This window comes from Pyrus communis, chromosome 1 (genome assembly GCF_963583255.1).
Source record: "Pyrus communis chromosome 1, drPyrComm1.1, whole genome shotgun sequence".
Taxonomy (NCBI): domain Eukaryota; kingdom Viridiplantae; phylum Streptophyta; class Magnoliopsida; order Rosales; family Rosaceae; genus Pyrus; species Pyrus communis.
This window is the reverse complement of record NC_084803.1, coordinates 3,015,358-3,030,352: the sequence shown is the minus strand read 5'-3', so window position 1 is coordinate 3,030,352 and position 14,995 is coordinate 3,015,358. Positions and strand designations below refer to the sequence as shown.

The window sequence follows — 14,995 nt, the reverse complement described above, 5'->3', positions numbered from 1 at the left end:
TGTTATACAAAACTCATTCAACGATGGAGTTGTTATAGGCATTCGGAAGTAACCACAAACCTTTAAATTACTCATCTATTTTGGTCTATAGCTGAGTTGGGTTCTAAATTTAGGTGCTCGACAGAAAAAGTCAGTCGGGTATGGGCTCTGCCAGACTCCTCTTCAAGTTGCTCCTTGGGTTTCCCCCAATTTTGTAATTTTGTTCCAACTTGTTCACCAAAATAAAACCCACTTGGATGAGTGTGGGCTTAGTTCTGTTCATAATTTTCAAAATTTCACCAAAATAGAAAAGAATAAAAAATAAAAGTTTTTTTTTATTTTTTATTTATTTTTATCACAAATGATATTTGAAATTGATCCACGACATCAAAATGATCCTTGAAATTGACTCACAACATTAAAATGATCCCTGAAATTAAAAATTAATCAATGTAGTCCCTCAAGTAAGTGTCTCAAATCGATGTAGTCATTCCGTCATAATTATGTCAAAAATTTTGTTATATGCTGATGTGACACATAAATAGGTCACACAAGTCTAATTAAATTTAAAAAAATTATAAATAGGCTTAATAACTTAATAGTTAATAAAAAAAATTGTCAACCCAAAAACCCAGTCCTGCAATCACCTCTGATGCCAGTCCACATTTCTCTACCTCATTCGCTTTCTATTCTCTAAAAAAAATCTCAATACACTCATCTTTACACACTTCGACACCCTTCACCAAATTGAACTTGGATTGAGATCACCTTTGATGACAGCTTGGCCCATTGGCAACAACTTATGGAACATCATCGTTAACATTTAGGCGATCAACATCCTCACAACCTTAATCTTGGAGAACTTGAGATAATGAGGTTATAACCGAGGTGCATCCATGGTTGAAAACTATTTCCACACCCCCTTTTAGGTATTGGTTAAGCCTTGTGCCTTTGAGAATTTATGAAAGGGATCTCTCTTCGGATTAGGCCTTATTATAAGAAAAAAAAAATCCACTGTACAAAAAGGTACTTAGACAACTTTTTAAATTAATTATTTATTGGGGCCCAAAAATGTCACACACCAACACAACCAAGTCTCAATGCCCAATTGTCATGCAAAGCCTACATTCAAGCCCAAACATATGCCAAGACACGTCATCGACGAGGAATATATTTACAAACATGCCATGACCCACCATGCTCATGTTCATTCATCACGGCATGCTTTCTTAGCCACAAATCATGCTAAGCCCAAGTCACATATTCAGGGCTTGCCAAGTGGATTGTGGTGTGGATGGTTACGGAAGGTTATCGGGCCTACGTGGAATTGAGGTCATGGAAGACTTTGGGCTGCTTGGGAGCCTAAAGATCCAAGCCCATACCTTTTGTATTTCATGCAGGCATCATTGAGAGAGAACTAGCCTAGTTTATCCATTTCCCTAGCAAGCCAACCCCCTTAGTTAGGATTAAACTAGATTATTGCATTAAATGCAACTGTCACATCCCAAATCGGCATTGCTGTAGCACGATATTGTTCACTTTAGGCCACACCCTCACGGTTTTATTTTTGGGAACTCACATAAGAACTTCCCAGTGGGCCATCCATCCTAGGATTGCTTTCACCCAAACTCGCTAAGCTTCGGAGTTCCGATGCAATCCAAAGCTAGTGAGTCTCTAAAAGGCATCGTGCTATATAGAGATGGGCATGTACATATAAGACCTATCATCCCCTATCCGTTGGTCGATGTGGGATGTTACAATTCACCCTCAACGTCCTCGACGGCACACTCGCACCACACGACAGAGTGACTCTGATACCATTCTGTCATATCCCAGACCGGCTTCGCCATAGCACGATATTGTTCGTTTTGGGCCACGGTCTCACGGTTTTGTTTCTAGTAACTCACACGAGAACTTCCTAGTGGGTCACCCATCCTATGATTACTTTCACCCAAACTCGCTTAACTTCGGAGTTTTGATGGAATCCAAAGCCAGTGAGTCCCCAAAAGGCCTCATGCTATATGGAGGTGGGCATGTACATATAAGACACATCACCCCCCTCTTCGTTGGTCGATGTGGGATGTTACATAAACCCAACAAGTCAAGCATTTAATACTGACTTTCCCTTCCTAGCCTGCACAGACAGCCAACGCGCAAAAGCCATCAAGCGCTACCAGATTTAGCGTTATGAGAAAGTTGTGCCTCGAGAATAAGCAACATGCAGGTCTCAACAGTGCTACTAGTTTACACCAAAAGGGGAATAATAGGATAACTAGCGAGAAATAAGGGGAAGACCAAACCACAAAGGGATATTCCCTTGAAACCTAGAGAAGAAACCTTCACTTACATAAGGAGAGAGATAAGCCATTAGAAGGGGATTCAAATTAACAAAGAGAAGGACATAGAAAAAACGTAGTGAGAGAGAACCACCCAAGAAGAAGCCCAGAAAGTTCCATTTAGCCCAGAAGCATACACAAGCCTCAAGCATCACCATCCATGAAACCTTAGTAATTTCCATAGCTTTGCATCAAACATCCCAGTCATTAAAAACCTTACTATCACCCTAGAAAAGTCCAGATTATCCAGCAAAGAATGCCATGCAACCATGCAAATCCCTTCTCTTTCATGTAACCTGATAATCTTCTAGCTTCCATACCACACTTCACTTGAGTAAGTCATTATCTTGATCTTTCACGCTATCTTCGAGCCGTTGATGTTACTGGGGTATTTCCTAAGACAAGCTATCTTTTTCGTGCTATCCCGGAACTTGTTGCGAATCTGCACTAAAGGAGACAATAGGACATGGATTGGCAAGCACATTGCATGGTCGTTCATCATTCTTCTGTCTTCATCTTTATTTCAAGTTAAAATATAGGTTTAAGAGAGTACTTGCAGCGTAGTAATTAAGAACTTTTATTCTTTACATTTGAAAAATTGAGTGTTTAAATTTTCATTTCCTCAATACTGCTTATATCAAGAAGTTTAAAGGGGCAGGTCAAAGCTTGAAGCAACAAAGATTATGTAATGCCACTAGGCAGAAAGTCGAAGCTTTAACTGCATTAATGGGTATGCATCCAAATTAATTGAAAAAGGGGAGTTATGCAGCACGTAGCGGGTGAAACTATATTTAGATCAAAGCGAGCACAACCTTCCTCGATCTTGTTGATTATCACAAGGAGCATGCCAAAATGTGAGCATCCATAAATCCGTTGGTTCTGCAAGAATACCGAAAAAAAAGGAAAAGAAGAGAAATCTAACTCAATTTCATTAATTCATCAATGACCTAAACTATTACAAAGAACTCATATAAATAGGGTTAACACAACTTGGGCGCCAAGCATACTTGACCGAAAAGAAATATAATTCCCCAACCTTGTGTCTCAAATACTTGTCTTCGAAGTCGGCTTTAATTTTCTGACGTGGGTCACCTATTGAAAACGAAAGAACTTTTGTTATTCGTTGAAACTTGGTCGTCAAGAAAAAAGAGAAAATCGACTCTAATTCAAATATTGTCCATGATTGATGATTCCATAAAATGGTGGGGGCATCAATGTTGAAAACGAATACCTGCATGGATATTTCTGACTTTTTGTACAGAAAAACGTGGGCCTGTGAGTTCCCGAGCACCACACAAACTTGCATGCCTGGATGGACCTATAAATTCTTCACTACTCTGTCTCAGTTCCTTCAACTAGCTTTACTTTCACAGCAGCAATTAGCAAAACAAAAACTAAAAAGATGGAAGATTATCTTATTTTTATCAAAACGTTGGTAATTTCTTTGGTTTCTGTAATTCTCGTTTCTGTTCTGAGAGTTGTTCATGTCTACTGGTTTAGACCCAAGAGCTTGGAGAAGCAGTTGAGAAAGCAAGGGATCAGAGGCAAAACTTACAGGCTTTTCCAGGATGACATGAAAGAGATCAGCATGTCCAGCAAGGAAGCATGCGCCAAACCCATGTCCCTCAACCACCAGATTGCTCCACGTATCTTCCCATTTTTTCATCAAATGGTGCAGAATTATGGTATAAACAATAATATGTGCATGTTTTGCCCATACCAATTTGAGATTTTCATGCACGATTCTAATTTAAACTATGGAACGAGTCATTTTGCACTCCTCATTTATTTTATTTTTTTGTAAGAGAGGAACGTATTTAGTGACTTTCTGTAGAGTCAATAGTAACTCATTTTTAGATTTGAATTTTGCTACGATTCTTACATGTGAAAAGTCATTTCTATTTATATGCAAATCAAATTCTAACTTAATGTAACCCATCAAAAATCACAAAAACAAAAGTCCTTACACGTGCCAAACTGTTATTCGTTGCAAAAGAAGTGACTAGTCATTACATGTAAATTGCAAGTATTTTTCTCTAAATTCTACTTATGCAATGTTCAATGACATTTCAATTTTGTTTTTAGGAAAAGTGAGTTTGGGGTGGATTGAAACAAGGCCAAGGCTGATTATAGCTGACCCAGAGCTGATCAAGTTGATATTAGCCGAAAAGAATGGGCAGATTACAAAGCCACCACTGAACCCACTTGTCAATCTTCTACAAATGGGCATCTCAACCTTGGAAGGAGAGCAATGGGCCAAACGCAGAAGGCTCATCAAACCTGCTTTCCACCTTGAGAAATTAAAGGTCAAAATCTTACATCACTGATTGGCTACTTATATGCAAAGAGTCCTTCCTCTTTCGCTGCAAATTATAGTCGTCAGAGACCTATGCTACTTAATCGATTAACTTCTACTTTCTGGTTGCTGGATAAAAATAAATAAATAAATAAAATACAGGGAATGGTACCTGCATTTGTAACCTGTTGTTTTGGTCTGATCAATCGGTGGGAAAGTTTAGTTGGACATGAAGGAAGATGTGAACTAGATGTAGCTCCTGAATTTCAAAACCTTGCTGGTGATGTTATAGCTAGAACAGCCTTTGGTAGCAACTACGAAGAGGGGAAGAAAATATTTGAGCTTCAAAAAAAGCAAGCTGTTCTAGTGCTTGAAGCCTACTATGATTTCTATTTTCCAGGCAAAAGGTACAATACTTTATTATGTAGTTTTTATTTGCACATGACTATTTAGGTTAGCAGCATTCCGTTCTTGCTTTGTTAGAGCATGTCTTTAAATTTCATGAACATTTAGTTCTCTCTCGGCACAGATTCATACCCACTAAAAAGAACAGGATGAGGTACAACTTGGATAACGAAATCAAAGCAATATTAAGGGGTATGATCAGCAAGAAAGAGAAAGCAGCCATGGAAAATGGTGAAGAGGGTGCAAATGATTTGCTGGGCTTACTATTACAGTGCAAAGAACAAGAGCAAACAAGCATGACAATTGAGGATGTCATAGAGGAGTGCAAGCTATTCTACTTTGCTGGCCAAGAAACCACAGCCAACTGGCTGACTTGGGCTATGATTGTCTTATCTATGCATCCAAACTGGCAAGAAAAAGCAAGAGAAGAAGTCTTACGTGTGTGTGGAAAGAACACACCTGATTTAGATGCTCTAAATCACCTTAAGATTGTAAGTCGTTTCCTGCTTAATGTTACATGTACCACAACTACTTACTAGTTACTATAATGTAGAAAATAAGTCTTCATCTTTAATATAACACATGTGGTTAACAATGTGATTAATGAATGTGAACATCAATTTAAACCCTAATTCGTTAATCGGGTTTTTTGTGTGTGTGTAGGTGTCGATGATACTAAAGGAAGTTCTAAGGTTATATTCACCTGTGTCTGCTCTATACAGGCACACCCAAATCAAAACCAATGTTGGAGGCATTTCCATCCCAGCTGGGGTTGAATTTGTGCTGCTGACTATGTTTCTTCACCATGATAAAAAATGTTGGGGTGAAGACGTTGAGGAGTTCAACCCCGAGAGATTTGCTGAAGGAGTTGTAAAGGAACCAAAGGATCAAGTTGTATTCTACCCATTTGGTTGGGGCCCTAGAATATGCATAGGGCAAACTTTTGCTGTGATAGAAGCAAAGATGGCTCTAGCTATGATTCTTCAGCATTTTTCTTTTGAGCTCTCACCTTCTTACACTCATGCTCCTGTTATGGGCATTACCCTTCAGCCACAACATGGAGCCACAGTTACACTTCACAGAATTTAAGATGCTGAAACTGGTTCCCTATAAATAAGACTTCCTTACGTAAATTACAAGGTTGGATCCTTCATGTAAATGTGATTTTTCACATGCTTCAATATTGTTTTACCTAAATAACAATGGCAGCATGCAGGGATTGGTTCAAAATTTCAAAGTCATCTGGGCTAAATTTACCTTAGGTACAATGAAAAAAAAACCCTTGGCAATAGTAGTGAATTTTATTGATAAAGAAAATAAATATACCTAGTTGGGAAGGGACAAAATGAACCTTACCCTCAAAATGCATCTAGTACATACAGATTTAAGATTTAGAATTGGTTAGGGTGAGACAAGCTCTTTTCTATTGTTTGGCTGGGCTATTACACATGGCTGAGCTCTTAAAGCATCTACACCAGCAACCAAATGCAAGGGCAATTGGGTTAAGTTACCCTTCACCTCAAAAAAACTCCCCCAGCAATCCACAAAATGAGAGGCAATTGCCAATTTTGCAGTTGCCCCTTCTACAATTGCAAGGGCTTGCGCCCGAGTTGAAGCCCAGCAGACAGCCCCCAACCCCCCAAAACAAACCCCCCCCCCCCCCCCCCCCCCCCCCCCCCAACCACAAAACAACATGAAGGCCAGCAGCTATTTGCCGCTCTCCACGTCAAAGCAGCCGCTACTTCCCCAAACCGTTTGCAACTCCCCACGTTAGAGCACCTGCCACTTCCCCCGCCCACGTAGCCCTTTGTGAGCCTTTGAATTCGAAAAATTGTCCAATTCAACGGTTAGGAATATCCAACTCTAAAAATTGAAAAAAGTTCATAGAAATTACCAAAACGAGTTTAAAATATTCAAAAACTCACAACGTTCACACTTTAAAAATCTTACAAAATTCAAAACACTTGCAAATTAAACAATTAAAATTACTCAAAAATCTATGACAATAATGATACGTGGCGTTAAGATGAAGAAAACATTAAAAAAATATGTTCGTGAATAGTAATCGTCATTGCCCTTACCCTTACCCTTCCTCCTTCCAAATGGGTGAACTTGCACAAAGATAATTATTGTTTAGAGTAAATGGTGAGAGCAATTTCGTTGCCCTCACTCTCCAATTGTCATTACCTTCCATTAACTTGTGAAGATGTTCTTATAACTTAAAAGGCTATGTTTGCTAATTTTAAAAATAATAAAATAAAAATCTCATATTATAACCCAAATTATCGTGTGCATGGGTCCGTGCCTGACATAAGCGATTTAAGGTGACTCAATATCTCAACATTTTATAAAGCAGCTACTACGGTGAAGTTGTCACATCTTTATACTTATAATAAGACTATTTTCTAAAGTGAGCTTGACATTATGTTATTTTACACGATGCTATGATTCAAATTGTGAAACAATATAGTTTTCTTTTTTCGTCTGAAAGAAACATTTAAGTTGACTTCATATATATGTTATATTTACAAAGCAAGATGGGAGGATATGATTGTTTACGTTAATAACAAAGTTATTTTTTTGTTGTTACATAATTATTGTTGCTGTCGGTCAGTTTAATACTAAATACATGCATATATATTATATATCCGTACAAGGTGGGTAAAAAATAATAAAAAAGAAAAGAAATTGTTATTAGCATTCCAAAAATCTCATTTGACAATCTAAACTTTCTATAATTAGAAAGAAAAATACACTTGTGAGGAGTGTAGATTGAGATTTTTGAAGTGCTAATAACAATTCTCAAAATAAAAACCAAGTGGATTATTCTGACTTTCTGTACCAATATGGCAATATCTGAGGGGGCCAAATTGCAACAATAGTCTTGCTGCTTGTTTGAATTTTCACTTTCGTTTACCTAGTTTTGCATTCTGGTCTATGTAGTTTTGTTTTCTTACATTTCAAAAAATTCACATCAGCAATAACTGTAAAAAAAAAAAACAAAATAAGTGTTTTTCAACCGAAATGTCAATTCTTATGTGACATGATATGGATTGGCAGCAATTAAGGAGGCCAGGGTTGCTGTCAAATTTGATCCTAGCTTCTAATAATTTTTAATTAATTGTTAAATGCTTTATATTAATTTTTATTGATTTAAACATTTATTAAAAGTGATTATTGATTAATAGTGCTTTTTATTGGTTTAAAGCATTTATTATAATTTAAAATTTATGTTTAAAATTTGTATTAATGAATAAAAAATATGAATCTTCATTCTAATCCTTAGCAAAGATGAGTTGTAGACTAAAAACATAAGTAAGTTCAAAATCTAATTTTAGTCCCTTGATACATTAATCACCTTATTTATTAATTATATATTGATGTTTTAATTATTTCACTTTTTTTTCTTCTAATTTTAATTTATTAATTATATTTCGATCTACTTTGTCTTCTTTATTTAGGTACATTAATTCATTTAATATATTATATTATATCCATTTCAGTACATACATTTAGGTGCATTAATTCAATTAATACATTTTGGTGCATATATTTCAATACAAACATTTAAGTACATTAATTTAATAGAATACATATCGGCACATAGATTTAGATACATTAATTGAGTTTTCCAATTTGAAGAATGTTAAGTAAATTTAATAAAATAAAAAGACTTTTTTGGGTCAAAAAATAAATTAAAATGTGTATGTTAATAAATTCAAATCTCTAATGGGAGGCATTCGATATACATATTAATTAATTTGAATTAAGGACACATTATGACACACCCGATCAGTGGCATACTTGTTTGCTAGACTCTTTTGTCGATCCTGAGCTGCTTTCAGGTTAGACTCGGATGACGGGCAGCACGCCTTAATTTCGGTCGGGGTGTGTCACATTAAGGGACTATAATTAATATGTAATCTAACGTCAAGGGATTATCAATGCAGTTCAGCCAATAAATTCATCACAAGTTGTGCTGGACCCATAAATTTTTTAGTACCACTTGTGCTGGACCTATAAATTCATCACAAGTTGGTTTCAGTTCCTTCAACCAGCTAGCAATAGCGGGAAAACAAAGATGGAAGGTTACTTCTTATTGATCAAAATGTTGGTATTTTCTTTGGTTTCTGTAATTCTGTATTTGGTTATGAGAGTTGTTCATGTCTATTGGGTAAGACCCAGAAGCTTAGAGAATCAGTTGAGAAAGCAAGGCATCAGAGGCAGATCTTACAAGCTTTTCCATGATGACATGAAAGAGATGAGCACGTCCAGCAGAGAAGCATGGTCCAAACCCATGTCACTCAACCACCAGATTGCTCCACGTGTCCTCCCATATTTTCATCAAATGATTCAAAAATATGGTAATTCGTGAAAATTTATGCTAATGATCGTAAGTTTTTTTTTCTTGTAACTAAAAATGCAGTTAAATTACATTATTAAGGCAAACTCATTGTAAGGTTTAGCTCACTCCCTCACCCCTCATTATTATAGATACTATCGTTTGTTAAAAAAAAAAAAACTTGGAAAGTGTTTCGTGAAACTCACTTTCCAAACAAACTTTATACATACTGTGTGATCCCATATATTTTAATTGGTTTAGGAAAAGTGAGTTTGGGGTGGATGGAAACAAGGCCAAGGCTGATAGTAACAGACCCAGAGCTAATCAAGGATATATTAATAAACAAAAATGGGCATTTCATAATGCCACCACTGAATCCACTTGTGAAACTTCTGCAATTGCGCGTCGCAACCTTGGAAGGAGAGCAATGGACCAAACGCAGAAGGATCGTCAATCCTGCTTTCCACCTTGAGAAATTAATGGTAAAATCTAAAGCATAATTATGTTGTTTTTCATTTTTTTTATTTTTATTAAAGTTAAGTTTTTTGTTTTTGAAAAATGAAAGCTAAAAATGTTAAGAAACTGCCCTTATAAAGTCATATGTGAAATTTTATTTCTACATTTTGATTGTTATAGAAACTGTGACAGGGTATGGAGGCTTCATTTGTAACCGGTTGTTCTGACATGATCGATCGATGGGAAAAATTAATTGGTGTTGAAGGATCAAGGGAAGTAGATGTGGCACCAGAATTTCAAAAATTGATTAGTGAAGTTATAGCTCTAACGGCCTTTGGAAGCAGCTTTGAAGATGGGAAGCTATTTGAGCTTCAGAAAAAGCAAGCCGCTTTATCGCGTGAAGCCTATTATGGTTTCTATTTCCCAGGTTTCAGGTTTGATTGACATTTTTGCTAGTAATGTTTTTATTATAAATATGCAGAAATTTTTATCAAGAGGTCAAGTGCTTTCTCAAAAAAGACACTTGAAGGTGATTTCTGAATAAGGACGTACAAATGCTTCTCTAGAAAATACTTGTACAACCTCAAAGCAATTTTAAGTTTTTATGTCAAACATCAAACATAGTTTGGGGTTTATGGATGGTATTTTTAGTAGTGTTTTATTTTTCTTTCGCTTTGTTTTTGTGTTTAGTAAAGAAGAGCGGATGTGGATTTTGTTATAAAGCAGCTAGTTTTCTGTTCTCTGTGCAGATTCATACCCACCAAAAAGAACAGGTTGAGGTATAAGGTGGACAATGAAATCAAAGCAATATTAAGAGCTACAATCAGGAAGAAAGAGCAAGCCATGGAAAATGGTGAAGTGGGTGCAAATAATGATTTGTTGGGTTTACTGTTACAATGCAAAGCACAAGAGGAAAATAGCATGACAATTGATGATGTCATAGAGGAATGCAAATCATTCTACTTTGCTGGCCAAGAAAGCATAGCCACCTTGTTGACTTGGACGATGATTCTATTATGCATGCATCCAAACTGGCAAGAAAAGGCAAGAGAAGAAGTCCTCCGTGTGTTTGGAAAGAAAACACCTGATTTAGATGGCATAAAACACCTCAAAATCGTAAGTTTTCTCTGCACGAGTAATGCTACATTTACTAATTATTTGCAACTCATATCTCTTACAAAGGCGATTCACAATGTGCTCAATAAATGTCTTACTTCGTTACTCATATTTTTATTTTTTTTGCAGGTGTCGATGATATTGACCGAAGTTTTGAGGCTATATCCATCTCTAGTTCTTCTATTTAGGCACACGCACCAGAAAACAAATGTAGGAGGCCTTTCCATCCCAGCTGGGGTTGATTTCGTGTTTCCGATTCTTTTTCTACATCACGATCCAAAATATTGGGGTGAAGATGTTGAGGAGTTCAACCCAGAAAGATTTTCCGAAGGAGTTGTGAAGGCATCCAAGGATCAAACTGCATTTTTCTCATTTGGGTGGGGGCCTAGATTATGTCTAGGGCAAACTTTTGCTATGTTAGAAGGAAAGGTAGCTCTGGCGATGATTCTTCAGCATTTTTCACTTGAGCTCTCACCTTCTTACACTCATGCTCCTGTTATCTCGATTTCCGTTAAGCCAAAACATGGAGCCCCAATCATACTGCACAGGATATAAGATGCTGAAATTGTTGCCCAGTAAGTAGATTCGACTAAACGTTGAATCTTCAAGTAATTTGAGTGCACAAAAGATTGTAAAATATTTAATATCGAGTGTAGATGGTTAAAATATTTAACTGAGTGCCGATTGTAAAATATTTAATATTTAATATCGTATGCAAAAATGATTGTAAAATATTCAGAATCGCTGCAATTTCTTATAATAAAACTAGTTTCAAATTAAGTCTAAAATTATGTTAGTTATCGTGATTGTGATCTCATTTTCTTACTCTGTACTCATTTCACTGTTTTTCTCCTTTAATTCCCTTTTGATTTTTAAATTTTAAGTCTCTAAAAGAAGTGTATGAAAGAAATTGAAAGCACGAAAGTCACTTCTCTTTTACCGGATTGATCAATTAAATAATGTGAATAAGGTCTATGATATGAATTTATAGCAAGTCTCAGTGTGATGAAAGATCCTTTGTAGAGCAGCTCAGGTCATGTCACCCGTTCATTCAAGACTAACACAAGAAGAGTGTAACCTTTAGCTCTTGTGTGTCTTGAGCATATGAGTGATGTGGTAATCGCAGCTGTATCCAAGAATTTCTGCAAGGAAGATGTAGCCGACATTTTATGCAGCTTTTACTCGTCTTATCACCTTTCAAGATGTTTGAAACAGTGAAAGTTATTTCACTTTTTCCAAAAACCTATCTTGAGTTCTGGTTTTGCAACCCAATAAAATTAAAAGAATAAATCTGACCGAACTCGATAAATCAACCACTTTCTTCTCTAAAAGATTTCTTAGATTCAATCACTCACAGACGAAAAAAAGCTAAAATATCTGCATAATATATAAAGGATTGTAACACCGAAACATGATTTGTTAATTCAAGGAAAATAAACCTCAATTGAAAATACATACAAAAGGATCAAACATGAAGTGGGATTTTCCTAAAATTAGCAAAAAGGGCCTCACAAATGCATCCCTAACAACTATCATGAACACAGAAAATAAAAGAGATGTATTATTGGTACTCCAAAAATCTCATTCTACACTCCTCACAAATGTATCTTTGTTTCCAAATATGAAAAGTTTAGAGTGTAGAATGAGATTTTTGGAGTGCTAATAACAATTTCCAAATAAAGTAATAAATAAAAATAAAAACATTGATCAAATGTCATGCAAAGTAAACCAACTCTCATCCATTTCAAGGAATCTATTCATCCACTCCAAATTCAGAGGCCCTTGTTCGCTGCTCGAGCAGTTGAAGAATTCGTCGCCATTGAAACCGAAGTTGAAGTTCTCCTCACGTTTGAAGGCGTCTTCTCTTTCAATTGTTAAAGCATTCACGTCCATTGCTTTGATATTCTTTTGCTCTGTGGACCCTTGCACTGTCTTTGAAACTGCTCTGTTTTGCTTCATCTTTTTGCTCAAATGAGAGTTCCAGTAGTTCTTGATCTCGTTATCTGTTCGACCAGGTAGTCTTCCGGCAATCAACGACCACCTATATTCATAAGCAAGCCAAGTAAAACTGTAACTAAATGTTTAACAAACACAAGAACATTGTAAATGTAAGTTAAGTCCGCTAGTCAAGGCAATGCGCCGCACTCTTACCTGTTTCCCAGAAGCTTATGAAGCCTAAGAATTAAGTCTTCTTCTTGGTCTGAAATATTGCCTCTCTTAATATTAGGTCTAAGATAGTTCATCCATCTTAACCTGCAGCTCTTCCCACATCGCTTAAGACCTGCAAAAAAGAAAATGACATTTTAAGCCTTCTACGCCTATAAGAAAAATTAAACATGAAATGGTTATCAAATGAGCGTTAAATATACGAAAACCTGCTTTAGTTGCAATGGACTTCCAACGCCTCGGACCGTGGATTTCTATAACTTGAGCAAGTTTTTGGTCCTCCTCTGCCGTCCAGGAGCCTCTGTTTACTTCTTTCTTAGAACTTCGACTGCTAACTGGAACCATTGACACTCTTATGTGAGATGATTTGAGGCCTACAAAGTAAGAGAGGTGAAAGTATATACTGAGTTTTTGGAGGTGTATTTAGGTTGGTTTTTCCTCTTTTTCTTAGCTACCTTTCCTTGGAAGATTTCTACACCAGCTACCTTTGTATTTATACATGTGGAGACTCGAGAGCAGGACTGTAGTAAGACAGTACATATCTTTCCCACGATGTCGACGTGGATAAATGATTGAAGGAGAAAATTTGTGTGTGAGAGCCAACCGCATCATCATGGAGATTCCTGTATTTTGATTTAATCTAATAGCTGTCATAATCAGAAAATCATATACAAATTTTATTTTATGTTAGAAGAAACATATATACAACACGAATATTATTATAACGGTATTCCAAAGCTTTATATTGATGCTAAATGTTTAGTTTTCTTTCATTAATTTGTAATGTTGCTACAGTGACAATCTTCTCGTACCCATGACAACTAAAATAAATAAGAATTTTTCTGATCAAACGGCCCAAGTTGTACAATCATGCATGATTAAGAAGATGCATAGGGTTTTAGCATAGTTAAGATGATACGATGACATGGTTGGAGGCAATTGTCACTGAGGCACTGCAATATACAAACACTATGCATGTGATCCAAGTGGGCCACGACAAAGGAATGATGACAGTATTGAAAGGGGAATTAGGGTTTCAAACTTAATTAGGACAACAAGCGGGTCAATTTAGTGATCAAAACAAACAGTCAAATGCATGATAAAAAATTAGGTTATAATCAGAGAAGGGAATAATAAAGTACAAACCCTAAAGTGGGAGGACTCATACCCTTGCAGTGATTGGTTGGATTCTTTTATTTTTCTCAGAAATAGTATGATGTCCCATATGTCATGTCCTTACAAGTTCCAACCCACATGGCCCAAATATGTTTTTCATGTCACCAAATTCTGTGCCTAATCATGCCTTTTTATTCTGTTTTTGTTTGTCTACATTCTAGGGCATAAAAAAAATTTTAAAAAAAAAATTTGATTTTTAAGTATATACCGCGAGATTTTTGACAGTTAGCTAAGGGTAAGGTATTTGAGTAAGCAAATTTATTTTGAAGAATTATATAGGCAAAAGTTAATTTTAATGGTATAGATAATTAAGTTTGTAAATTTTGCTTACTATCTTAAAGTAAAACATGTTATCTACCATACTATGAGTGGGCAAATGGGGTCGAACATCTCTTTCTATAGTAAATATTTTTTTTGGAGGAAGATGACAAAACCAATAGATAATGATAGTTGTTGTAGATGAATATATATAAAATTTTATCTACTTTGTTTGCCTAATTCATTGTGGTGATAAATTTTTGTCATGAGTTGTATTTTTACTCACCACCCTCAACTGGTGGAGAGATTTTTCAATATATAGAGAACACGGTCCAGTACACTAAGTATAATAATACAATTTGTTGGAAACTTAAAAAAAATTGTATTATGACAATTGATGTACTGGACCGTGTTCTTAACACATTGAAAAATTATTTAAGTAGTTGTAATACTCGCTAACCCACG

At 36.0% G+C, this 14,995-nt stretch overlaps 3 protein-coding genes across 3 annotated transcripts; 2 read left to right on the top strand and 1 right to left on the bottom strand.

The window, feature by feature from the left end:
- Window positions 1–3,694: 3,694 nt before the first annotated feature.
- LOC137727639 (cytochrome P450 CYP72A616-like) lies at window positions 3,695–6,240 on the top strand. Its single transcript, XM_068466466.1, has 5 exons — window positions 3,695–4,000; window positions 4,401–4,621; window positions 4,774–5,018; window positions 5,141–5,507; window positions 5,680–6,240. Exons 1-5 carry the CDS (start codon window positions 3,718–3,720, stop codon window positions 6,103–6,105), a joined length of 1,542 nt encoding a protein of 513 aa, XP_068322567.1. The 5' UTR covers window positions 3,695–3,717; the 3' UTR covers window positions 6,106–6,240.
- A 2,857-nt stretch (window positions 6,241–9,097) lies between these two features.
- Window positions 9,098–11,485, top strand: LOC137718817 (cytochrome P450 CYP72A616-like). Its single transcript, XM_068458357.1, has 5 exons — window positions 9,098–9,380; window positions 9,620–9,840; window positions 10,007–10,248; window positions 10,564–10,930; window positions 11,060–11,485. Exons 1-5 carry the CDS (start codon window positions 9,098–9,100, stop codon window positions 11,483–11,485), a joined length of 1,539 nt encoding a protein of 512 aa, XP_068314458.1.
- A 915-nt stretch (window positions 11,486–12,400) lies between these two features.
- Window positions 12,401–13,481, bottom strand: LOC137718826 (transcription factor MYB114-like). Its single transcript, XM_068458365.1, has 3 exons — window positions 13,306–13,481; window positions 13,082–13,211; window positions 12,401–12,971 (listed from the first exon to the last, which is right to left on the bottom strand). The coding sequence occupies exons 1-3, from the start codon at window positions 13,439–13,441 to the stop codon at window positions 12,638–12,640; spliced, it is 600 nt and encodes a 199-aa protein (XP_068314466.1). The 5' UTR covers window positions 13,442–13,481; the 3' UTR covers window positions 12,401–12,637.
- Window positions 13,482–14,995: the final 1,514 nt, after the last annotated feature.

Coding starts and splice junctions, on each gene's coding strand:
- LOC137727639 (XM_068466466.1), top strand. CDS start 3,718: ATGGAAGATTATCTTATTTTTATCAAAACGTTGGTAATTTCTTTGGTT. Junction 4,622..4,773: donor TCCACCTTGAGAAATTAAAG/GTCAAAATCTTA, acceptor AATAAAATACAG/GGAATGGTACCTGCATTTGT. Junction 5,019..5,140: donor TTCTATTTTCCAGGCAAAAG/GTACAATACTTT, acceptor CTCTCGGCACAG/ATTCATACCCACTAAAAAGA.
- LOC137718826 (XM_068458365.1), bottom strand. CDS start 13,441: ATGGTTCCAGTTAGCAGTCGAAGTTCTAAGAAAGAAGTAAACAGAGGC. Junction 13,212..13,305: donor GTCCATTGCAACTAAAGCAG/GTTTTCGTATAT, acceptor TCTTTTTTGCAG/GTCTTAAGCGATGTGGGAAG. Junction 12,972..13,081: donor CATAAGCTTCTGGGAAACAG/GTAAGAGTGCGG, acceptor TTATGAATATAG/GTGGTCGTTGATTGCCGGAA.
- LOC137718817 (XM_068458357.1), top strand. CDS start 9,098: ATGGAAGGTTACTTCTTATTGATCAAAATGTTGGTATTTTCTTTGGTT. Junction 9,841..10,006: donor TCCACCTTGAGAAATTAATG/GTAAAATCTAAA, acceptor AAACTGTGACAG/GGTATGGAGGCTTCATTTGT. Junction 10,931..11,059: donor GCATAAAACACCTCAAAATC/GTAAGTTTTCTC, acceptor TTTTTTTTGCAG/GTGTCGATGATATTGACCGA.